The following is a 23,160-nucleotide window of genomic DNA, read 5'->3' as shown; positions in this document are numbered from 1 at the left end:
GCATGCATGGACACAAATACAAAGGGAGAGAGAGAGAAAGGGAGAGGGGCAGGAATGCATCCACATGTCTTCTTATTTATTTATTTTCCACCGTGGCTTGCGCTCACATATTCTCTGAATTCTCACTTTTTGTTGTTTTGCGTGGCGCTCAATACGCCTCTTTTCCTCCCCACCGTTCTTTAGGGACGCCCGCTGCGCAGGCATCAAGGATAGAGAGACACACACACACACAAAAAAAAAAAAAAAGAAAAGTATAAAAGCAAACCTTGACTACAAATATTCATTTATTTTATTATTATTATTAGTTTCCTGAAGGAACGCGTGGAACTCAAAATCCCCAGGGGATTTTTTGTTGAAAAAAAAAAAAAAAAAGAAAGAAAAGGGGGAAAATAACACAAAATACGGAGACAAGGGATGGCGCTTCTTTCACTCCCAGCGACCCCCTCCACGATGGATGCATCTGCCGTCACGAAGTCTTTGCGCGTGGATGCAAAGCGTGGCCTTTCTGCAGACGAGGTGGAGGAGCGACGTCGACAATTTGGTAGTAATGAACTTCCCACGAAGCCGTCAACTCCTTTTTGGAAGTTGATCCTGGCGCAGTTTGAGGACACGCTTGTTCGTATTCTTCTTTTTGCGGCCATGACAAGTTTCGTTATGGCATTATTTGAGAAGAACGCCGGGGATTTTGTAGAGCCATTCATCATCCTCCTCATTCTTGTGCTAAACGCAACGGTGGGTGTCTGGCAGGAAAACCGGGCGGAGAGTGCGATTGAGGCACTCAAGTCATTTGTTCCGAAAACTGCCGTCGTGCTACGCGAAGGCAAGCTGGTCACTGTGGGGGCAGAAGATCTGGTGCCTGGAGATATAGTAGAAGTATCGGTAGGGAACCGTGTTCCTGCGGACATGCGTGTGCTAGAGTTGCACAGTACTACATTGCGTGCCGATCAGGCGATTCTTAATGGTGAGTCTGTGGAGGCAATCAAAGAGGCAGATGCCGCAATTGGCCATCAAGATCGCTTTCCTTCAAGTATGGTCTACAGTGGAACGTCTATTGTATACGGCAAGGCACAATGTGTTGTGGTGCGCACCGGCGCCTTCACCGAAATCGGCTCCATTGAACGGGATGTGCGGGAGCAGGAAGAGGTGAAGACACCACTGCAGATAAAATTGGATGAATTTGGCATGCTGCTTTCCAAAGTGATTGGTTACATCTGCTTAGCCGTATTTGTGATCAATATGGTGCGCTGGTACTCGGTACACACACCGACGCCAGATGAGCCATGGTATGAGCGCTTTATTGCGCCGGCAATCCACTGCCTTAAAGTGGCGATTGCGCTTGCCGTTGCCGCCATTCCAGAGGGCCTTCCGGCCGTCGTGACAACGTGTCTGGCGCTTGGCACACGACGAATGGCACGGCACAACGCGTTGGTCCGAGACCTTCCAAGCGTTGAAACCTTGGGCCGGTGCACGGTCATTTGCTCCGACAAAACAGGAACCTTGACAACAAACATGATGTCCGTGATGGAGATCTTTACGCTGGGTGTGGACGGTAATCCAAGGGAGTATGAACTGAAGGACTCGAGGTTCAACGTCATGCCAAATGTCGTGACATGTGGGGGCAAACCCGTGACATCGGCTTTGGAAACGGACGGTGCCCTCAGTATGTTGACTAACATCGCCGTTCTCTGCAATGATGCCTCATTGCATTACAACACAAAGAATGGTCAGGTAGAGAAAATAGGCGAGGCGACGGAGGCGGCACTACTTGTAATGAGCGAAAAACTTGCCCACGCCACCGATCCCGCTGCAGTCTGTGCCTTTCGCAAACTGGCTGAACAAAAATGGAAAAAGAACACCACTTTGGAGTTTACGCGTCAGCGCAAGTCCATGAGTGTACATGCCACATCTACTGCAGGGGCTAAATTAAACAGTTTATTTGTAAAAGGAGCCCCAGAGGAGGTTCTGCGACGCTCGACGCATGTGATGCAAGTTGACGGGGTTGTTATTCCTCTGAATGATGCACTACGCTCACGTATCATAGCGAAAATTGATGCCATGTCAGGAAGTGAACATGCACTTCGCTGCATTGGATTTGCTTTTAAGTCCACACAGCCTGTGCGAGAGTTGAAACTGAGCGACCCGTCTACATTTGAGCAGATTGAATCAGATCTCACATTTGTCGGTGCATGTGGCATGCTTGACCCCCCACGTGCGGAAGTTCGGGAGGCCATTGACAACTGCCGCACTGCTGGCATCCGGGTGGTGGTGATCACGGGTGATCGCAAGGAGACAGCAGAGGCAATCTGCAGGAAACTTGGTTTACTGCTTAAGACTGAGACGTCAGGGTTAAGTTACACGGGAGCTGAATTCGATGCGATGAACCCTGCAGAAAAGCGAAAGGCGGTGATGTCGGCCGTCCTTTTTAGTCGCACCGATCCCTCTCATAAGATGCAGCTGGTGAAGTTATTACAGGAGCAGAAACTTATTTGTGCCATGACGGGTGATGGCGTGAATGACGCACCGGCACTAAAGAAGGCGGATATTGGCATTGCCATGGGGAGTGGCACACAAGTGGCAAAGGCTGCAAGTAAGATGGTTTTGGCGGATGACAACTTTGCAACTGTTGTAAAGGCAGTAGGGGAGGGTCGTGCCATCTTCAACAACACAAAACAGTTTATCCGCTACCTTATCAGCAGTAACATTGGTGAGGTGGCATGTATTCTATTGACAGGACTCTGTGGTCTACCGGAGGCCTTGTCACCGGTCCAGCTGCTGTGGGTAAATCTCGTGACGGACGGTCTTCCGGCTACCGCTCTCGGCTTCAATGCCCCCGATGAGGACATCATGCAACAACCCCCACGACATGTGGATGAGCCCATTGTGAATGGGTGGATGTTCCTACGCTACATGGTGATTGGTGTCTACGTTGGCCTTGCCACCATCGGCGGGTTCTTGTGGTGGTTCCTCAGCCACGGCTTTAACTGGAAGGATCTCACCACCTACGCGGCCTGCACAGACATGCAGGATGCAAAATGTGCCATCCTCGCTGACCCGGAGACGGCGCGTGCCATCGCGTTGTCGATTCTTGTCCTGGTGGAGATGTTGAATGCCCTGAACGCACTGAGTGAGAATGCCTCCCTTATCACAGCACGGCCGTCCAGCAACATTTGGTTGCTGCTCGCCATCTTTTCTTCGCTTGCGTTGCACCTGATGATTATGTACGTACCGTTTCTGGCGGCTCTTTTTAACATCGCCCCCCTCGGCGTTGACCCTCTCATTGTGAAGGAGGCACAACCATTTAGTGTTTTGGTGCCGTCTAACTTTGATGATTGGAAGGCGGTGATTGTCTTTAGTGTGCCGGTGATTTTTATCGACGAGCTGCTCAAATACATCACGCGGCACATGCAAGCAAGTCGGAATAAAAAAAACAACTGACGAATAAAATAAATAAATAAATAAATGATAAATAAATAAACAAAGAGAAGAAAAAAAAAAAAAAAATAAGACATGAAAATCAAACAACTGCAACAACACCAAAAAAAAAAAAAAAAAAAAAGAACCAACGATGACGGTGATACATACATACATACATAAACACACATTAGACAAATAATAAACACAAAACACAAAAAAAAAAAAAAAACAAGAAGGAATGGCGCAGAGAAAAAAAAAACAGAAGGAAGATGAGGGGTAAAAAATTAAAGTGAAAATGCAGATTGCCCTTTCTTTCTTTCTTTCTTTCTTTCTTTCTTTTTGTTGGTTCCTTGCAATAGAAGTGAAGTACATGGTCGTATGAATATATATATATATATATCACAATTGTCGTGTTGTTGTTGTTGTTGTTGTTTTTCCCCCTCACAACCACACATTTTCTGCGATTTTTTGTTTGTTTGTTTGTTGTTTTGTTTCTTTCTTTGTGTGTGTGTGTGTGTGTGTGATCTTCTCGGGTGTGGCTGTTATGTACACCCATAATCAAACTGACCTTGCATACATATACATTGCATTATATATATATATAGCCTGGTACAATGTTGGATCGCATTTTTTTTTTTTTTTTTTGATTTCGCTTGGAGTGCATTGGCCCACCATTCGCACTCGCTACATGCATGGATACATTCAGACTGGGTATATAAATATATATTTAATATATTTAATATATGTATGGATGTATACATTGAAATATCCACTGAAAGGATACGGAATTGGAGGGACATCATGAAAAGAAAAGAAAAGGAAGAAGAAAAAAAAAAAAAAAAAACAAGAAAATGAACACCGATAATACCATCAACAATAATAATAAATAAATAAATAAATAATACGGTTGTGTATGGATTGGAGTTTCTGTCTGTATTGAGGTGAAGGTGATCTGTTCTTATGTTTTATGCCTTAGAGAGAGTGAGAGGGGTGCCTGTGTGTGTGTGTGTGTGTGTGTTTAAACTGGTGAGAGGGTATTTATTTAAAAAAAAAAAAAAAAAGAAACGCATCAAAGAAGTAGCTAATATACATGTATGGTAAAAGGGATAGGTATTCATTATGGGCTCATAAAGAAACAAAGACATCAAACCAAAAAGAGAAAATTACATATGGATATATACATACATATACATACATGTATATACATGTATATTTATGCATACTTAGTTCTCATGTATTCATTATGGGAATCTTTTTTTTCCCTGGAAAAAAGAAAGGATAGGGGAGTGTGGGTGGGTGGGCAATTGCCCGGCGAAAGCGACATGAATACAAGCAAAAAAGGAAAAAAAAAAAAAAAAGAATGATAATAGTAATAATTTTTGATTTAAGGAAATGGGCGAATAAAAGATGAAACAAGAAAGGGAAAAAAAAGAAAAGGAAAAGGAGGAGGAGAAGAGGAAGGAGTCATTAACGAGCACTTGCAATCTCATCATACCCATAAATATATTTATTTATTTATATTTGTGCATGTAGAAGTTGGGAGGGAGTCGTCTGTATTTGTATGTATTGGACGTGTGCATGTGTTTCCTTTTCTTTTCTTTTCTTTTTTTTTTTTTTTTTTCCGGTAGGGAGTTTTTACCGGTCGTTATTTAAACTTGTGGTCAAGTGCCACGGAGTTTCATGTCCTCTTCTCTTCTCTTTTGACGGAAGTTGGGGCGATGTGTTGTTTTTGTGGTGGTTGTTGTTGTTGTGTTTGTTTCTTTTTTATAGAATTTATTTTTTCTTCTTTTTTCCCCTCCCCCCCCCCCCTTCGCCCCCTCCTTTTCTCTTTTTTTCTTTTTTCTTTTATTGTGACGATCACCAGCGCTGCTTTGAATTTTTTTTTCTTTTCCTTTTTCTTCTTTCCCCCCTTTCCACACCCTACGCCTCCCTTGTTGCTTGGTGATTGCTGACGGACCCTCCTCCCGTGTCCTCTCACACCCTGTCCAATTCGGTCGGAATACACACACAAACACACAGGGATAATATCTAAGAAGAGCAGCATAGTCGAGGAGAAGCGTTTGAGAAGTCTCCTTTATTACTATATATATATATATATATATAGATATATTGTTTAATTATTATTTTAAACCACACGGAAATTACAGTGTAAGGCAGTGGGAAAAAACGATGAGCGCATTTTCGAATTCGCCGCTGTACAAGCAAATTCTCCGGCCCCTTCGTAGCAATTCCATGCTTGGACTGTGTGTCATGACGGGATGTATGAGTGTATTTGTGTACTGGTGGCACGCTCGAAGTATTCGAGCCACATTGCGTCAAACACAAGAAAGCTGTCAAATTACAGCGGATAATGCTTTTGCACAGAGCAGGCAATTGTTGAAAAGCCTAGGGGATGACTGGGCACAAGATATGAAGTCGCGTGATGACTCCGTGCGGCGACTGGAGCTGCAAAACGTGGAACAGACACGCAGCATCGCCCGACTGGATGCGGCAATGAAAATGTGCATTGCACCAGGTCCAGAAATATCACAATGAAAGAAGATTCTTTTGTTCTTTTTTTCTTTTTTTTTTTTTTTTTTGTTGCTGTTGTTGTTTTACTGAGGTTTAGGGTGAATGTATTTATATACGGATGTGTGTTCCCTTCGGAAGTGCGAATAACTCTTTTTTTCCCATGATGTTGTTTTAATTCTTTCCTTTCTGTGTGTCTGTGCGCTATACAATTGATTTTTTTGCTTGTTTGTTGTTGGTTGGCTTTTTTTTCTTTTTTTTTTTTTTTTTTTTGGCAGGCCGGGGGGGGAAAGGCAAGTATAAATTACAGTATTAACGGGAATCACACACACATACATACATCTGTAATATATATATATATATATATATTGGGCGCATGCCCAAAAAAGATAGAGATGTCTGGGACCCGCCGGAGGATCGCAAGATGGTTAAGGAATTGCCATCTGCTTTCATGCAACACTTTCAGGACCGTGCGGTGCGAGTTGGAAAGGATGGCAGTAATGCACAGTTGGTTCGGGTAAAGAAGACGAAGCCAATACAATGGTCAGATGGGAACAATAGGAATAAGGAGGGTAGGGGATCGATACCTGGCCCCTTGGGGGATGAGACAAGTATGCATAAAAGAAAACCGATGATGCTGAAGTTACCGTTAAGGAATAGAAGTCATGTGAGGGGAATTGTGGCACCGGACGAGCCAAAAGCGATTATGCCTCCACGACGACTACAAGCCATCAACCACACAATTTGCGTAGAGAGTGGCAATGGATTAGGAAGACATACAAGACCTTTTTTCGATGCCCATGTTGTGAATCGCATGGATGCAAATGACGCACCAAATCCTGCCATGGCGATATCACCAGACTGTCGCATAGAAAATATTCGTCAGACGGTAGCTGCGGCCACAGTTATGTCGCCACGTCTAGAACTATCCGATGTGACATCCATCTCCGTGGATAAAAGTCAATCACCAGAAGTCCTCTCCGTCGAGTGCGTCGATGTCTCACGGCCAGTGAAACCAATACCCTTTTCACGGCCTTTGTCCGATACAATGGGATTAATGGATGCAGGAGAAGGCCTTCGAAAATCTTTGGCACGCCTTCCCCCACGCAAGATTAGTGGAAGCAGCGGTGCGGACGAAGCACCAATGATGCCTAGACCGAAAAATACGGCCGTATCCCCGCCACTTCCCTTGGAGCGGAATGAAAAAAAGAAAAACAAAAAAGAAGACCGAAACGATGTACTGTCAAGGGAAGATGAAGTGGACGACTTTTCCGTTCAATTTGAGGATGACAACAGTGAGTTTAGAGCCCGTGATTCCACTGATATTCCCATTTACCAGCCCGTCGGTTTTATGATGCCTCCTCGACCTGGTGCTGTAAAAAGCGAGAATAAAACGTCCATCATTGCAGCGAGGAAACGCAACCCCAGTAGTGGCACGAGAAGGCCAGAAAGTGAAAATGGTCCCTGCGGCACCCGCCAAGACTACCATCTTTGCACACTTCGAAAAAAGGGTCTTTCAACAGGCATTCAGGAGTTTGCAACGTCTGCGCCAGTCAGAACGACTGGGATAAACTCTCATCCAAGCAGACTCCAACCATTGAGTTTGCCCTTGCCACCGCGCACGTCCACTGTGTCCGCTACCAGCAGCGGTGCACTGACGGAGACGAAAGAGTCTGAACAGGAAGAAGAGAAGAAAAAAAACCCTGCATACAAATCTTACAATTTGAAAGACTACAAATTGATGATGGAACAGGTGACGCATCTTAAATTAGGAGGTCTGGGGCCTGCTGACACGGACGAACAACGTCAAGCGAAGGAAAAGATGCACCGTCAGTGTCAATACGGCAAGTTAGTGGAGAAGAAAGCCGTAGAGAGGATACGTGAAAAGCAGCAGCAGCGTATTATTCAAAAACTAAAGTTGGGAGAAGGAGGCGATGCCGATTTTGTTTTAAATGGGACACCAAATAAAATGCCGCAACAACCACCTCCCCCAGAACGCATTCAGGCACAAGAACGAAGGTCACGTGCCCTGGACTACGCCCGAAATCTCCCACGACCAGAACTGCCTGCTTCACGCAAAATGCGTGACGACAATAGCATCTCAACCTTGGAGCCTGGCACCCTACAATGGCGCTCACAGCAGGATGAGGCAACATGGCGTCGCGAACAGCGCCTGAAGGAACTTGAGGCGAGGCATCGTATTGACCGAGAACGTGTAGCGGCCGTCAAGCGACAACTGGGGTATTGAGCTCACAATTGTTTTTTTGTTGTTGTTCTCCATCCTTTTGGGCTTAATTCATCCAATATATATGTATTTGGACGTATTCTTGAATCTTCCTTTTTGTTTATCATTTTTGATTTGTAGTAGCGTCTGTTTTGTTTACTTTTTCTTCTGTATATGTTTTATTAGTGGCCAGATGAGGGGGAAACCAAATGAGGTGAGATGTACTGTATTGAATTCAACGGATCAAGGATCCCGTCGGAATTAACTTATTTCTTCTTCTGCCACCGGGATCTTTGTCTCACAGTGTCTCATATTGTAGGTTTATTTGTTAACTTGTTCCGGGATTTTGGTTGAGTTTATTTGGTTCTCAGTGTAAACGTCGGAAGAAAACACTTTTTGTTTTTCTTCTCGCGTTTTTCCGAGGAAATTTGATGGCCGGCACTTAGTACGGCAAAACGTGCCCCCAGATCTTATGGTGTTGCAACCGTGTCCCAGCAAGACGCGGCTGGCCCGTGCTCTGGTTGATGCCGTCAGCCATGCACCAACAACAATCCCGTGATGGACGCATCGCTGACTGCGGGCTTCCCCCGACAATACGGGGCAATTGGCCCTGGCACCACGGCGAGGTGGCCGGCATCGCCAGGGGAGCGGTCTCCCGTTGGGCTTTTCGCTTTGCCTTGGAGGACTTTGGTCGCGTGCTGCCCTGTCGGCCCACACTCCTGTGGTGTGGAGGTGACTGGCTGTGGTTCCCCCAGTCCGACATGCCGGGCAATTGACCGTGATACGCGCGATGCCCACTTTCGCATGTGTTTCCCGCCGCCGTCTCCGGGTCAGGCACTTTGCCCCCCGCAAGAATACCGCTGGCGCTGTGGGGTGCCTTACGATGCATTGGCGCCACAGTGGCGACGACACCACTGTGCAGTGCAGGCTGAGACCCGGAGCACTGCACCGCGGAATGGTTGGTTTCTGGCTTCCCGCAGAGTCCCACACGCGTCCTTCGGTACTTGAACCCAGCGCCACGATGAGGCAGCCAAAAATAAATTTCAACAGGAGGATGAGCTTTTGGTTGCGGAAGAAGGCTGGGGGAATATTTGGAGGGTTTGCTTTTTTAACCAAAAGACAGTTGATTGCGATCTGCGCTCCGTGTTTAGTTGCATTTCGCGTTTGGTTGCCATGCCTTCTGCTGCATTGCGATTTTTTCCATTAACTGCAAATCACTGTGTGATTGGATGGTGACGCTCTTCATGCACCTATTCTTTACCACGACACATTGGCAAAAGGTTGCTGTTTTGTGGGACTGAACCTTGTGAGGCGCCAGCGGACCGCGGGAGGGTGGTGCAACCGAACGCGGATATGTTAGTGGGACAGCATGGAAGGCCTTTCCTCCGTTGCTACGATTCCTCAAGAAGTGCGTCGCCATTCGAATCAAGCTTCTGTCTGCTTGTGCCAAATGTGCACATCGAGGAAGTGAGAGCCGAAGGTTTTTCCTGCGAACCGACGGGTGTCACCGTGTGGATATTGGTTGCCGAGTTACAGACGATTTAACCGACGCCAACTTTTCGTTCACGATGGATGGTATGAATATATATATATATATATATGGTACTTGGGTGCATTGTGGATAACTTGCTCATCGGTTCATCAAGAACAGGGCATTTTGTCTGCTTTTGGCCGTTGCACACTAGGTGTCTTTGCGTTCATGGTATCATCTTCATTTCTCTCTCTAAACGTCCCTCCTGCGCCGAGGACACAAGATGGGGGTCGCATGTACTCTTGGCGTAGTGAATGGGAATGGGTGGCAAAAAGACCATGTTTCCTTGTTTCCTTCACAGAGAGAGAAAGAGAGTCCATCACCCATGAGATGATGGATTTGTTCTCTCTTGTCGTTTGATACTATTGATGTGTTTGGAGGACAGCTTTGCAAAAACACATTACTTTTGATGATGGAATTGTGCTTGCGTTCGATCTTTCCCTCTCCTTGCATTGTTGCATTTTTTGATGTTTCTGATGACGAGGGGCGTTGCAGAAGACACGCTGAAGTGCTGAGCCTCGTCCTCGATTACTTTATTTGTTTTGTTTTTGCATCTGGTGTGGCTTGCGATGGCTCTGATGGCGTCCCAAATGGAGGGTTTCATTGGGGCATTCAAGCCGTCCTGTGAGGACGCAAGGCCAAGGAAGGCATCCATGCATGGCGGTATTTTTGGAATTATTTTTGCTTCTTTTGGGATGAAGGGTCTGAACGGAGATGGAGTGCGTTTTTCTTATTTTTGCGGCGATACGAGAGCGTTTCATGTTGCGACGAGAACCGCACTTGTCCGTGTGCCATTGGCCTTTTTAATTTGAGTGTTGGCGCTTTGGATGGCTCTGCCGACTGCTCTCTTATTTTTATGTTTTGGGGGTGGAGTCCCTGTTTGGTGACGATCCTGCGCATGTTGTTTTGGTGTTGGCCCGACCAGGGCGGAATATATCCACTGCGTCGGGGAAAGGCTTCTGGTGGATCCAACGACACGGTAGCTGGGGGAAATAATAGCGGGACGGACGTTATCCCGTTGATGGTGGTCCCGCTGATGCTCGATCTGATGGACTTTCGGAGGATTATGTGCAACATCAGTGTGCCAATCCGGCTGTTGGTTTTGGTGCAGAACGGGCGGGAGGCGATGCTGTCGTTGTGCCTGCAGGAACTCGAGAGGGTCTATGGGCGGTCCGGACGCCTGGTTGTGAGTCGTCACCCGGAAAACAACGGGTACAGCGCTGCCGTGAACATTGGGCTACGACTTGCACTCTCGCTCCCACGCGAGGAAGTGCCTTTTGTTTTTGTAACGAACAGCGACGTAATGTTTTTACCCGATCTTCTTCCCAACCTTCTACGCGATGTACATGAAATGACGAGGCATGATGCCGCTCGCATGGATGAGTTGGCGGCGGAGGTGGCGAATGAGCCGAGCGAGTACAGTCCTGTTTTGCGACGGGGCTTGAGGGTGCTGCGCTCCACGGTGAACGATAGCCGATTGTCGACGTCTGCGCTGCTGCCTGACCGCATCCGTTATGCTTCTGTGAAGGAGCGTGGAAAGGCGTTTTCGAAGCATTACGGGCACTTCTGCGCGTATTACAAAAGCACTTGTTTTACATCTGTTATGTTGACACGCCTGGCGATCAGTACGGTGGGATATTTTGACGAGAACTTTTACCCAGCTTACGTGGAGGATGTCGACTACAGCTTACGCCTCCGTTTGCTTGGATTTCAGGAGCGAAATGTCTTCTACGGCAAATTTGTGCATCGCAGCATCTATAATATTCGTCTCTCTGAGCAAGTGGAGCTACCGGACGCTCTCTGGTACCGTCGCGTTAGGTCTTTGAGTGCGAACGATGCATATGCCATGATGAAGTGGAACCGTCCACGGGCGTGCAGTGGCGGGTGCAAGGGGCCATATGACGGCATGGTCCCCGCAGACGTTTGGGTGAAGGATGAGGCACGCATACAGCGCATTCGGGCCTACGGGCATGATGAGGAGCAAGGGGTCCCAAAGGTTGAGTACGACAGGACACTTTTGTACCCTGTAAGGACGAAAGGAAGATGAACTGGCGCCAGTTGCAAGTTTTATGTTTTTATTATTTTATTTTATTTTTCACTTTAATTATTAAATTTTTTTTTTTTCATATTTACACAAATGATATTTAAGCGAGTACGCCATGGGTTTTAAAGAGCGCAAGCATATATTTGGCATGACAGGGGGAGGGTGCAGCTTCCAAACCTGGTATTGTTGCCGAAGGCAAGAAAAAGCGGCAGGAAGCAAGAAGAATGACGATGATGGATGAGGGAGAAATAAAAGGGGAGGGAAGCAGAAAACAAGTCAAAAATATTATGAGCACAACGCTGTTTCTCATCGTGGGCGATCGACACCGCAATTGGCTGCTAAGTTACTCACTGAATGTGATACCCTTTTCCGCTGAATATGCTGCGTATTTGCCAGTCGGGCTATTTGTTCATGCTCTTGGTCGGTTTGTCTCCCGCACATCCACTCCTCCGTGACGCCTGACTCATTCGTTTACTATTTCCCTCTCTGTTTTAGTGCGTGCACCGAGAGAAGGGGCTGAGGGACATGAAGTACGCTCCCCTTCTGTGACATGCCACCAAAAACAGGAGAGAAAAAAGAAAAGTGAAGCGGGGAGGGGAACCATCGCCACGCGTCCTTTTCTTTGAGAAGGCTGCTCGTCATGCCATTGAGGCGCGCCGTGTGCTTCGCGAGGTCCGCTGAACTCGATTGGGGTGCCGTGAATGATGGTGCGTGTGTGGCGGATGCGTCTCCCAGGCGTCCCTAGAGGACCCTCTGGCCATTGGGACTGCGTGGAATGCGGGATTCCGCGGGGATATTTGGCCGTTTTGTTTTTCTTCTCCCATCCGCCCATCCCAAACCTCAACACGGCGGCTGAACCAACGACTGCGACGGGATCCGTTGCGTATTTCTGAATCTCTCTTGCGTTGCAGCGGCAGGCCTGGTGTGTCCTGCTCGGCAGACACGGTGGAGGGGAGTGGGCTGCCTTATCGGGAAAACGATGGTCGCGGCGGAGCGCGTTAATTCCTTCGCAATTTGGCGTGTTTGTGGCGATCCTTGCAGATGATGCGACGGCGCCTCTTTTACTTGCGGGGATGGAAGCGATGCTCAACGGTGGTGCACACGTTGCGGGTGGAGGTTTCTCTTGCTGTTGTTTTGTGAATGTTTTTTTTTTTTCGCTGGAACACCACAGAGGGCGGTGTCGGTGGACAGCAGAGCATTGTGAGGAGGGGCATCGCACGATTTTTGACGCGACGAGGCGGCTTTTATGAATCTACGGTGTTTTATTTTCAGGTTTGAGAGACTATTCTTTGCTGGAATGTGTTGTGGGAGACCATCCGCGTGTTTGTTTTTCTTCAATCCCTTGGCATTTGGTGTCTGCCGTGAAACAGATGTTGATGGCCGTTTTGTGGCGGTGAGATGCACTTTTATTTATTTATTTGGTGAGTGGGTGAATTGTGTTGCGTTCTGCCATGCGGCTTGTTGCTGACGGCAAGTGGCCGCAGTGAGACGTTGTGGGCGCCTCCGACACGAGGTGCGATTGGGCAGTCACCTCCTCCGCTCGCCGGTACACGCTGTTGGGGCGGCGTGATGGTAATGGATTGGCCTCTCAGAAAAGCAACAGGAGGACGTTTGCTGTTCCTGCTGCGGTGTTTGAGTGAACTCCCCAATCCGTGGGCGGGGTCGCCCTGTGTGCCGTATTTCTTTGAATCTTGATGAGTTTTGCGCATGGCCATCCACACGCAAATGCACACAATCTCTCTGTTTGCCCTCCTTTGGGCGGGAGACCGGGATGCAAAGGGAAAATGTGGCTTGTGCCAGCATGTGACAAAGTCTTTCTTGGGAGGGATTGCGACTGTGATGTACGTCCTGGCAGGCAGGAATGGGATGTGAGGAGAGCGGAGGGCGAGTAACAACGATTCTGTGCGGGGCAATGCGCAGTGACTAGGGCGAAGTGGTATTTATGTTGACTTTTCAAAATATTTTTGTCTTTTTCTTTTGTGGCAATGGAAAGAAACTTTGGGTGATGAGTTGTGGATTATTTGCACATGGTTCAGCGAGGCAAAGTCATTCTCGGAGAACGTGAATGGCATCTGCGTGCGGCTTGCTTTGTGAGCGCTAGATGGTCGGGGAGGCGTTCAACGCCCCGAGAGGCCAGGAGCAAAGAGGCCTGCACTGCTGCAAGCAGATGGCTGCACGCTCTTATTGGTGGTGTTGCTGTGGAGCCCTGAAGTGCCTGCAGGGAAGTTGTTTCCACCACTTCATTATTTTATGGGTTGGTGCTTGCCGCGACCTTTTGAGACGGGAAGTGGGATGGACCGAGAGAGTGTGTGCGTTTTGAGAGTGCTGTGACTTGATGCGGTCCATTTTTTTTGCGCATATAATTCCTTTTGTGTCCGCGTCCTTGCCGCGGCAAAGCGCCAGGAGTGTGCGACGGATCACTGTATCACCCGCAGACTGCTTCGGCAGGACTTTTTAATGGCGTCGCCGAATGATGAAATTCCGCGTCTATGTCTCTCTCTGTGTTTGTGTGTGTGTTGGCTTCCGCCGTGTTGTTGTTGTTGCTGTTTTCTGTGTGCAATTGTTTTCCATGCTGTTCCTTCTGTGTTCTCTCGAGTCCCGCTCTCTGCATGGGCGCTCTGCTCTGCTCCTCACTGACGTGTCTGATGTGTTGCTGCTGTTGTTTTCTTCATTACTTCTTGAACGCAGAAACGCTAGGAAGGAAAGCAACCAAACGCGAATCGCTACTGTGAAATTTGAAGGCTCTGAAAGGACCAAAAACAGCACACACATTACCCACACACACATATTTGTATGCTCTCACGTGTTGCTGCTGTGAAGGCACCCCGCACACACAACCGTCGCCGCGTGACCGGATCCAGCGGAAGGAGGAGGGAAGGAAGAGAGAGTGAGCCGCAGAGGCCCAAAATGTCCCGGCATGTGTTTACTTCCGCGGTGCTGCTCCTTCTTTTTTTCGTGATGATGTGCTCTGGCAGTGGAGCTGCGCACGCTGTGGAAAGTAATTTGAGGGATGCGCCGATGCCGCAATGGGTTGATATTTTTGTGTCGGGTAAGACGCGGGTGCTGGCAAAGGATGGGACTGAAGTCGGAGTGAAGGATTCGTTTGGCGCAGCCTCTACTGTCATTGCTGGCGGAGTGATGGCTGTGGTTAATACCGGCAATTTTTTACGTGATCCTTTAATATACCTTTCTCAATCTGATATTGTTGCGGAGTACCTCAACCCTGCGTGGGATTGGTCGTTCCTTGCCGCTAAGGTCAGTAAGGATACATGGAGAGCATACACTGTGTTTCATACAGCGAATGAAACGGAACTTGTGGGTGTTGCGCGCCTTCCGGCAACCATTGGGAAGGGCAATAAGGTGTTTCTCCTTGTGGGAAGCCATGAACAGAAGTATGACGGCGCCACGAAGAAGTGGACGACGGATGGCAAGGATATCAAACTGATTGTGGGTGATGCCAAGCCGTCCACGGACAGAAGGGAGAGTGGAACGATCATCTGGGGCGATCCCACATCGCTGTTACAACAGCTCACCCCACAGACTCAAACTAATTTGAAGAACCTTGAACCCTCTGGTGGCGCTGGTGTTCTGATGGAGAATGGCACTCTCGTCTTTTCTTTGTCGGGGCCTAATGAAAAGGGTGAAAGTTCCAACTGGATCATTTATTCGACGGACGAAGGCAAAACCTGGGTGTTTCCGGCGGGTACGCCCCCTGCGCACTGTGTTGGAATCAGCATCACCGAATGGGATAAAGGACAAATTCTCATGGTTGCTGAATGTTTGGGTGGTCGCAAGGTGTACGAGTCGCTTGACATGGGGAGAACGTGGACGGAGGCTGTCGGGACGCTCCCAGGCGTGTGGGTCAACCCCCGATCAGGAGCTCGTTGGGATATTGATTTGTCTGTGGGATCCCTCACCACGGCGACCATTGAGGGAGTGAGGGTCATGCTGTACACTCATAAAAGATACCGCACTTTGGAGAAAAGGGAGAGGGGGCTCTACCTTTGTGTCACGGACAACAGCCGCATTTTTTGTCTTGGACCGATTTATGTGGAGAGTTTTTTCATTCAGACGCTCGAAAAAGCCCTGTTGTACTCGGAGGATGCGTTGCACATTGCAAGATTTACGTATACAGGAACCAGCAAGGCCATTTCGCTTGCCCGCCTAACAAAGGAACTGGAGACAATCAAGTCTGTCCTCAGTACTTGGAAAAAGCTGGATGCCTCCTTCTCCGCTTCGTCCACACCCACGGTTGGTCTGGTTGGATTCCTGTCCGACGCGGCCAGTGGTGACACGTGGCTTGACGATTACCGCTGCGTGAATGCAAGCGTGACTAAGGCAACGAAGGTCCACAACGGTTTTAAATTTGTGGGGCCTGGGTCCAAGGCAACATGGCTCGTCAACAGCTGGGAGGAAAATACTTACTACAGCTTTGTGAACGACGATTTCACTATTGTGGCGACGGTGCTTATCCACCAGGCTCCGAGTGAGAGCACTCCTCTGCTGGGTGCGAGTCTGGGAGACACTGACGGCACGAGGTTCATTGGGCTTTCGTACGATGCGAACGGTAAGTGGGAGACAGTGTTCAACGGCACCAAAGCAGTACAGGACAGCAATTGGGAGCCGGGGAAAGAATACCAGGTGGCGCTGATACTGCAGGACGGCAAGAAGGGCTCCGTGTACGTGGATGGTGAGCTTGTGGGGAGCTCGGCGACGTTACCAACACCTGAGACGCGGGGGAATGAAATCTCACACTTCTACATTGGTGGAGCCGAGGGAGGCAGCGACAGCGATCTGACGGTGACGAACGTCTTTCTGTACAACCGCACACTGAGTGACGAGGAACTAAAAATGGTCACGAAGAGAGAGGACTCCGTGCGTGGGGGCGTGTCTCGGGTGTTCCCGCTGCTTCTGCTGGGGCTGTGGGGCATTGCGGCCCTTTACTGAGAAATCGCAGTGAGGACTTCCTGCTTCCAGCGGGGGCTATACGTGCCTCTCCACGCACCCTCCGAAATAATTGACTTTTGTGTGGACGCAACTTTTATTTTATCTGTTTTTATGCTCGATTGGACTACCCCTTTCTGCCCGTGTAAGTCGTTATTTAAATGGTGTGCTCTTCCTCCGGGGACTGCACTGCGGGGCCTGTGTTTTTGTTTTTTTGCATATTTGTTTTTTCTTTTTTTATATGGAGGAATATTTTGAGAATGGCGGGATGTATTTAATGTTTTTGTCGACTGATGACGAGTGCATTCGGCATTGAGCGCCACGACGACGGTGCGATGAAAAAAGTGAGGTTAGATGTGCAGCAACTCACTGCGTGTCCCAATGAAATGTGAAAGTTGTGTGGACACCAGGGAATTGAACGGTCGAAACAAATATATTTTCACCTCCGCAGGAAGAATATACAAGTGTTTTTTTATTTGTTTTTTTTTCGCGTCACGATGTTTTTTTGCTTTTTTTTGTTTTTTTTGTGAGCGTGAAAAATTCGTCGGGGCGAGTTTTTTTTTTTATTTTAATTTTATTTGTTTTCACTTTTTTTTTTTTTTTATAATTTTTAATTTCTATTTCTGCAAGCGTATTGCGGGTTGCCGCTGGTTGGGCTGCCGTGTCATGTTTCGCTTTGGCTGCCTTCTTCTTTCCTTCCTTCTTTTTCTGTCCTGCACCTCCGCCGCGTGTTTGTCTGTGTCCCTTCACGTGCGTGGATCTCTCCTTGTTTTTTTCTTTCTTTGCGTGTGTGCAGGCACACACACAACCGCAGGGCGTACATGTTGCAGTGCAGTTGTGTGCTCCTCCTGCAGTCGGTGCGGGCAGCTGCGTGTGGCTGCGGCCGCGTCACTCCGTGGAAATGAAGAGAAGGAAGGGAGAGGCAGTGAGAGTGCGCCGTGGTTCTCATCCCCTGCGGGAATGCTGCGCGGCGTGTGGCGGTATTGTTTTGAGGCGCCGCACCATCACGCACGAGGACGTGGCACGGAGTGGAAGACTTCTTCTTTTTTGTGTGTCTGCTGCTGTGGGTGTGGGTGAATCCGCGCCGGACTTGTCGGCACGATGGCCGCAGCGTGTGGCTGTCGCTCTGTTCTCTCGATAGATATGCTACGACGCTTTCCCGTGTGTGTTGTTTCGGGGACAATGTGCCGGCGGCTTTGTGGTTGCCGGGTGGAGGGAGTGGAGTGGAGGAAAGTGCGTGGGCGCAGCGGTCAGGAGTCGCGCTGGGTGTCTCGCCGCGGAGGGCCCTGCCCACCCAACCCAGCACCGCTCGTGTCGGGCACCTTCTATCACACTGAAGCATCGTAGTCGACGCCAGCAGCACGCGGCGAGGCAGCGGATTCCACCACCGCCACGAGTGTGACCGGAAGGGAACATGTCCGCTGTTGCGTTCCGAGGGGTCACTCCGTGTGGCACAGTGGCGTGCCCAAAAATTCCTCGCGGATTTCACACACTACACCGAGCACGGGACGCGGAGTGTTTGCGTCGCGGGGGACACTGCGGTGGGCTCCCTCCAGGTGGACGGACGCCTGAGTTTCCTTTTGTTCCCACTCAGGCGGATGGCCGCACGATAACACCACAACGAGGCAGCCGTTTTCACCATGGAGGGGCAATATCTGTGGTGCTACGCATTAGGAATATGAATGGCGAATGCAATATTGAAGGAGGCGTCATGGTTCTTTTGTACTGTGCGAATTGCGGGGATTTTTCAGTTGTATCTAATTTGCTTTTTTGTGTTTTCTGCGCGGGAAGCTGCCATGTTGCATTGCCGTTGTGGCGTGTATGATTTGGGGTTTCTGCGCGTGGCCGTTGCTGCGTCGAATTCTATTTTCGTTTGTTTGTTTGTTTCTGGAAATTTGATGGCCGGCAGCTAGTACGGTAAAACGTGCCCCCAGATCTCATGGTGTTGCAACCGTGTCCCAGCAAGACGCGGCTGGCCCGTGCGCTGGTTGATGCCGTCAGCCATGCACCAACAACAATCCCGTGATGGACGCATCGCTGACTGCGGGCTTCCCCCGACAATACGGGGCAATTGGCCCTGGCACCACGGCGAGGTGGCCGGCATCGCCAGGGGAGCGGTCTCCCGTTGGGCTTTTCGCTTTGCCTTGGAGGACTTTGGTCGCGTGCTGCCCTGTCGGCCCACACTCCTGTGGTGTGGAGGTGACTGGCTGTGGTTCCCCCAGTCCGACATGCCGGGCAATTGACCGTGATACGCGCGATGCCCACTTTCGCATGTGTTTCCCGCCGTCTCCGGGTCAGGCACTTTGCCCCCCGCAAGAATACCGCTGGCGCTGTGGAGTGCCTTACGATGCATTGGCGCCACAGTGGCGACGACACCACTGTGCAGTGCAGGCTGAGACCCGGAGCACTGCACCGCGGAATGGTTGGTTTCTGGCTTCCCGCAGAGTCCCACCCGCGTCCTTCGGTACTTGAACCCAGCGCCACGATGAGGCAGCCAAAAATAAATTTCAAAAAGATGTTTTTGTTTTTAATGTTTGTTATTTATTTACTCAGAGGCTATTTCACTTTATTTCTGACTCTTGCTCACTTTGTGAATGGGGTTTTTTGGTGGTGAACTTCTTTTTTTGCTGCGATGAGATAAGTGGGGGGGGGGGGGTATTTGTATTTCATTTGATTTTTTTTTTCTTTTTTTTCTCATCTATTTTTTTTTTTTGCTCTTTTTTTTTTGCGTTTTTAATGATATTTGTTTGGCGCTGTTTAGTGTTTATTGTGTATTGTAGCAGCGAGGCGATGAAAAAGCCTGTTTCAACGACGGAACCTTCGAGGTCATTAGAGGGTGTCTCCTCGATCCTTTGCATGGCAAACAAGTGTGGCTCCACTGATATGATGGAGCGTTACCGCAATCAACTGGTGGATCGTGTATTAGCGCTTACCTCGTGTATTATTGAAAGAATAACTACTGCGTTGAATACTGACGTGACGTCAAAGGCGACGCCAAGGATAGGGCAATACAAGGATACGAATACTGTCATCTCTGGGAGAACTCCGGATTATGGTAAGCGTAACTTTGTTGCCAACCGTATTTACGATAACCGTAATGGTAAGTTACATCGTGGGATACGTCCCACACGAGAAAGGGCATTTACAATGCCCGTTATTTGCACCACATTGCCTGAAGTGATGACTCCAATGAACATGAGCACTAATTCAGTAATGACAATTAACATTAGTGATTGTCGATCCAAGTTGAATATCACGTCTTCAGAGTTGCCACTTTTTACCTCATTAAATAAATTTTCTATGGAGAACAATGCATCCCGTGTCAAAGAGTCTAACTCATTCTCTGAAGTGATGTGCCTCACCGGTGGGCGTGAAATGGGGCCACTCTTTGTGCGATGTAAACCCCTTACCGATGAACAGGTGCGTGTTACTTTGTCCCTTGTCAGACATGGTAGCAATAAAGCCAAAGAGGGGCAGCAGCTTCAGCGTCCATACTACGAATTGCTGCATGTTTGTTTGTATGAGCTGATGGATTCAATGCCGCCTCTCTCGTCACCGTGCCTTGTCGAACAAGAGGCAAGGCAAGTTCCTGCTGGCTGTTTTACAAGGGCCGTCTACGCCCTCCACTCCACGGACAATGAACAGACCGAGACTGCGGCATTGAATGTACGGAAATTAATCAAGGAAGAGGATCAAGGAATGATGCGCGGAGCTGCCTCTAGCCAAATTCCACTGAAGCGAAAGGGTTCAAAGACGAATTCAGCCAAATCAAAGTATGGAAAAAGTGGGAAACTCGGAAGAAGCAGTGTTGTGTCGTTGAATTTGAAATCCGCTCCGAAAATCACAAAAGCAGCGGAGGTAACTTCAGCTAATAATAATGAAAATCAAGAATATGTGTCGCCAATTGTATGGTGTCCTGTCACTCCATTGATGGACAACATTTACAGATCCAAATGGACGCAGCCCATGGGAAGAGCATCAAGTCAAGCGATCGATAATGAAAAGAATATTTGTATAGATGAGACCAATGTTGGTGAAGATGATGTGTGCATGTGTAAGGACGTTGAGGCTCAATTTGTCCTGCGTGGGGGGGAGCGCATTTACACACTTCATTACGTAACACCTTTATCAATGAAGAGAAGAGAAACTAACGAAGAAAACAGTATGTGTTATGGTGTTGTCCCCGTCATTAGAATATGTGTGAATCCGCCTGTAACTCCATGATATGTTGATTTTTGCGCATCTATGAATGGAGAAAGTGTTTGCTTCCGCGTGCCTTTCGTTGTTTTTGGGGACATGTATGGCTTGCTATATAAATGGCATTTGTATATTATATGCAAACTGAAAATTAAAAAAAAAAAAAGGAAAAGGAGAAATGACAGGAAGCAAAAAAGCAATAACAAACAAACAAAAAAAAAAAAAGAGGAAATTATTCTTCTTTTTTTTTTTTTTTTTTTTTTTTTTTGCGTTGCCAGAAAATTTCTGGAAAAAAAAAAAAATGTGCGACTACGATGTGTCTTGGCGGGTGCTCATGTGTTTTGTTCCTACCGCTCTGCTTTCTTTATGTTTTTAGTTCCTTTTTTTTTTTTTTCCTTTTTCTTTCTGTCTGTCTGTGTGTGTGTGTGTGTGTGTTTGTAATCTCGTGCCCACTCACTGCCTCCCTCCACGTTGGGACGGGCGTCCGGTAGTTGTGGGGCCTCTTTTTTTTTTTTTTTAAAGCGACTGTCATCTTCCGTGTTCACAGCGAGCCCGGTTATCATCGAATTTCCTTCACGAATCTTTCTTTTTTTTTTTTTTTCTTTTTTTTTTTTTTCTTGAATGTGAGAGGAGGGGAGGGGAGGGGGGGAATTGTAGTAAAATTTTATCGCCTATTGATGCCTTGTTGCCTTTTGGGAAAATGTCATTTGACCCCAGCCGTGTGACGTGCTTTTGAATGAACACAAGGAGTTGAATATGATTTTTGTTTTTGTTTTTGGAGGGAAAGAGGGGGGCGGTGCTGCCAGTTGCTGAACATTTTGTTCGTGTATGTTTGTTTGTTTTATATGATCTATGTATGTCTGTGTGTTTTGTCCGTCCCACACCTCCTTTCTTCTCCCACACCTCCTTTAGGTTCCAATGATGCTCCTGTGTGTTTTTTTGGTTTTTTGTTTTCGTTTTTTGTTTTTGTTTTTTGATTGCTTGCATGGCGCTGTATCCACACCTTCTTTCCTTTTTTTTTTTTTTTTTTTTTTCCTTTTCCTTTCGGCATACACGTTTTCTCTATGCATGTATTTATATGTATCTTGACATCGGCATTTTGGTTGAACTGGGCGCCGGTAGTTGAGTGGGTCGTTAGCTTTGCATATTTGATGACCGAGTGTAGTTTTCATCCGGTGGTAAGTGTCAGCATCCTTTTTTTGTTTGTTGTTGTAGTAGTGGTGGTGGTGGTGGGTGTTGTTGTTGTTGTTTGCTGTGTTTGGATACATGAGTTTCTTTTCATATATATTTATATTTATATACTTTTTTTCTCGCCCAGTTTATTATCTTCTTTGAGCCGTTTGAATGTCATGGCGTGATGTTTACAGTCGGGGAGAGAGAGAGAGAGAGAGAGGAAGAGGAAGAGGAAGCGGAAGAGGTGTCATTTATTTTTCTCGCTCTTTTTTTCTTTTTCTTTTTTTTTTTTTTTTTTTTTTTTTCTTTTTACTCCCTCTTGTTGGGCGAGTGTTGTGGTGTATTGGCCCCGCCCCTTTTTTATAGGCATTTGGTGCGAATTTATTGTCAGGCCTTGTCGTAGGAGGAATAAAGGGGGAGGGAAAAGTTCCATTGAATGTGGCGGCATCGGGCGGCATCCATATTTGCTGGTGGGACCGTGTACCGAGGATGTTTACTTTTTCTTCATGACATTCGAGGAGGAGCTGTTGGTTCTCCGTCTTTGGCTTCTGCCAAGATCACCAGGAAAGGTACCACCGCGGATGTTCACTTCTTCGCACCCGCCTTGTCTGTGGCGCGGCGTGGCGTCAAGTTATCTAACCCTAGCAGCAAACAAGGTAGTCAGCATTACGGTGTTGAACCAAAACTGGAGGCAGGCAAAGACGTTCAATTAAAACACACCGAAATGTACGACGGGTATACCGATGACTTTGGCGTGTTTAAAGAAGGACCTCCTACGACGTTACGGCTGGAATATGTTCGTTCCCCGGAACATGGATACTCGCAGCAATTACTTCAGAAAGATATCTGGTCTCCATTTCAGGTCAATGCTAACATGATGATATACACGCCCTTTTATTATGACTGGAAGGGGTTTGCGAGTCGTGATTACTGGGGACATCGCAGTGGAACAAATCCTGGAAGTAAAGTCCTATTGGGTCATTATCGACGGGTGGAGGAGAGATCGTGGGGGTACCGTGTTATGGTGAACCACAAACCACAAAAGCGTATTCCTAAATGGTTAGCATGTATCGTTCATCTACCACGTAAAAAGTCTTTTGTAGGATTTTTCTTGTATGCTAATGG

General features: G+C 47.8%; 8 protein-coding genes across 8 annotated transcripts, besides 54 other annotated features; all 8 read left to right on the top strand.

Moving 5' to 3' along the window:
* Positions 1 to 304: part of a sequence feature (heterozygous, Esmeraldo-like haplotype) that runs on past the window's edge.
* Positions 275 to 304: a sequence feature (AT_rich).
* Positions 305 to 655: a sequence feature (areas merged during assembly that could not be assigned to a particular haplotype. This can correspond to areas where the two haplotypes were merged or to regions with more than two copies in the genome that were merged during assembly.).
* Positions 356 to 381: a microsatellite.
* On the top strand, positions 415 to 3,435 carry Tc00.1047053509777.70 (calcium-translocating P-type ATPase, putative; the record flags this gene model as incomplete). Its single annotated transcript, XM_809135.1, has 1 exon — positions 415 to 3,435. The coding sequence occupies one exon, from the start codon at positions 415 to 417 to the stop codon at positions 3,433 to 3,435; it is 3,021 nt and encodes a 1,006-aa protein (XP_814228.1).
* Positions 656 to 3,437: a sequence feature (haploid, Esmeraldo-like haplotype).
* Positions 3,438 to 3,563: a sequence feature (areas merged during assembly that could not be assigned to a particular haplotype. This can correspond to areas where the two haplotypes were merged or to regions with more than two copies in the genome that were merged during assembly.).
* Positions 3,442 to 3,479: a microsatellite.
* Positions 3,536 to 3,559: a microsatellite.
* Positions 3,564 to 4,985: a sequence feature (haploid, Esmeraldo-like haplotype).
* Positions 3,608 to 3,684: a sequence feature (T-rich).
* Positions 3,722 to 3,753: a microsatellite.
* Positions 3,826 to 3,847: a microsatellite.
* Positions 3,882 to 3,934: a microsatellite.
* Positions 4,127 to 4,175: a microsatellite.
* Positions 4,219 to 4,266: a sequence feature (T-rich).
* Positions 4,296 to 4,316: a microsatellite.
* Positions 4,410 to 4,432: a microsatellite.
* Positions 4,450 to 4,475: a sequence feature (AT_rich).
* Positions 4,579 to 4,627: a microsatellite.
* Positions 4,749 to 4,775: a microsatellite.
* Positions 4,814 to 4,877: a sequence feature (T-rich).
* Positions 4,912 to 4,937: a sequence feature (AT_rich).
* Positions 4,986 to 10,138: a sequence feature (heterozygous, Esmeraldo-like haplotype).
* Positions 4,998 to 5,035: a microsatellite.
* Positions 5,136 to 5,172: a microsatellite.
* Positions 5,188 to 5,320: a sequence feature (A-rich).
* Positions 5,496 to 5,524: a microsatellite.
* Tc00.1047053509777.64 (ADG1-like protein, putative) lies at positions 5,584 to 5,949 on the top strand (the record flags this gene model as incomplete). The annotated part of the gene is made up of 1 exon (XM_809142.1): positions 5,584 to 5,949. One exon carries the CDS (start codon positions 5,584 to 5,586, stop codon positions 5,947 to 5,949), a length of 366 nt encoding a protein of 121 aa, XP_814235.1.
* Positions 5,957 to 5,993: a microsatellite.
* Positions 6,167 to 6,195: a microsatellite.
* Positions 6,270 to 6,291: a microsatellite.
* On the top strand, positions 6,299 to 8,170 carry Tc00.1047053509777.60 (ADG2, putative; the record flags this gene model as incomplete). The annotated part of the gene is made up of 1 exon (XM_809134.1): positions 6,299 to 8,170. The coding sequence occupies one exon, from the start codon at positions 6,299 to 6,301 to the stop codon at positions 8,168 to 8,170; it is 1,872 nt and encodes a 623-aa protein (XP_814227.1).
* Positions 9,728 to 9,747: a microsatellite.
* Positions 10,139 to 11,076: a sequence feature (areas merged during assembly that could not be assigned to a particular haplotype. This can correspond to areas where the two haplotypes were merged or to regions with more than two copies in the genome that were merged during assembly.).
* Tc00.1047053509777.40 (beta galactofuranosyl glycosyltransferase, putative) lies at positions 10,534 to 11,724 on the top strand (the record flags this gene model as incomplete). The annotated part of the gene is made up of 1 exon (XM_809133.1): positions 10,534 to 11,724. One exon carries the CDS (start codon positions 10,534 to 10,536, stop codon positions 11,722 to 11,724), a length of 1,191 nt encoding a protein of 396 aa, XP_814226.1.
* Positions 11,077 to 11,223: a sequence feature (heterozygous, Esmeraldo-like haplotype).
* Positions 11,224 to 12,058: a sequence feature (areas not merged during assembly with more than two copies in the genome that could not be assigned to a particular haplotype).
* Positions 11,744 to 11,808: a sequence feature (A-rich).
* Positions 12,059 to 12,234: a sequence feature (areas merged during assembly that could not be assigned to a particular haplotype. This can correspond to areas where the two haplotypes were merged or to regions with more than two copies in the genome that were merged during assembly.).
* Positions 12,235 to 15,407: a sequence feature (areas not merged during assembly with more than two copies in the genome that could not be assigned to a particular haplotype).
* Positions 14,515 to 16,668, top strand: Tc00.1047053509777.30 (trans-sialidase, putative; the record flags this gene model as incomplete). Its single annotated transcript, XM_809132.1, has 1 exon — positions 14,515 to 16,668. The coding sequence occupies one exon, from the start codon at positions 14,515 to 14,517 to the stop codon at positions 16,666 to 16,668; it is 2,154 nt and encodes a 717-aa protein (XP_814225.1).
* Positions 15,408 to 16,162: a sequence feature (areas merged during assembly that could not be assigned to a particular haplotype. This can correspond to areas where the two haplotypes were merged or to regions with more than two copies in the genome that were merged during assembly.).
* Positions 16,163 to 17,053: a sequence feature (areas not merged during assembly with more than two copies in the genome that could not be assigned to a particular haplotype).
* Positions 17,047 to 17,742, top strand: Tc00.1047053509777.21 (uncharacterized protein; the record flags this gene model as incomplete). The annotated part of the gene is made up of 1 exon (XM_809144.1): positions 17,047 to 17,742. One exon carries the CDS (start codon positions 17,047 to 17,049, stop codon positions 17,740 to 17,742), a length of 696 nt encoding a protein of 231 aa, XP_814237.1.
* Positions 17,054 to 23,160: a sequence feature (heterozygous, Esmeraldo-like haplotype).
* Positions 17,133 to 17,191: a sequence feature (A-rich).
* Positions 17,220 to 17,268: a sequence feature (A-rich).
* Positions 19,340 to 19,392: a sequence feature (A-rich).
* On the top strand, positions 19,402 to 20,889 carry Tc00.1047053509777.10 (uncharacterized protein; the record flags this gene model as incomplete). Its single annotated transcript, XM_809131.1, has 1 exon — positions 19,402 to 20,889. The coding sequence occupies one exon, from the start codon at positions 19,402 to 19,404 to the stop codon at positions 20,887 to 20,889; it is 1,488 nt and encodes a 495-aa protein (XP_814224.1).
* Positions 21,010 to 21,094: a sequence feature (T-rich).
* Positions 21,098 to 21,130: a microsatellite.
* Positions 21,222 to 21,267: a sequence feature (A-rich).
* Positions 21,269 to 21,301: a microsatellite.
* Positions 21,445 to 21,481: a microsatellite.
* Positions 21,807 to 21,836: a microsatellite.
* Positions 21,867 to 21,907: a sequence feature (A-rich).
* Positions 22,066 to 22,112: a microsatellite.
* Positions 22,143 to 22,171: a sequence feature (AT_rich).
* Positions 22,235 to 22,267: a microsatellite.
* Positions 22,302 to 22,346: a microsatellite.
* On the top strand, positions 22,472 to 23,160 carry Tc00.1047053509777.4 (ribosomal protein L2, putative; the record flags this gene model as incomplete). Its single annotated transcript, XM_809143.1, has 1 exon — positions 22,472 to 23,160. A coding segment is annotated over one exon (689 nt), but the record flags the coding sequence as incomplete, so codon positions are not given.

The sequence above is a fragment of the Trypanosoma cruzi genome, genomic scaffold, assembly GCF_000209065.1.
Source record: "Trypanosoma cruzi strain CL Brener 1047053516459 genomic scaffold, whole genome shotgun sequence".
Lineage (NCBI taxonomy): Eukaryota > Euglenozoa > Kinetoplastea > Trypanosomatida > Trypanosomatidae > Trypanosoma > Trypanosoma cruzi.
This window is presented reverse-complemented; position numbering and strand designations above follow the sequence as displayed.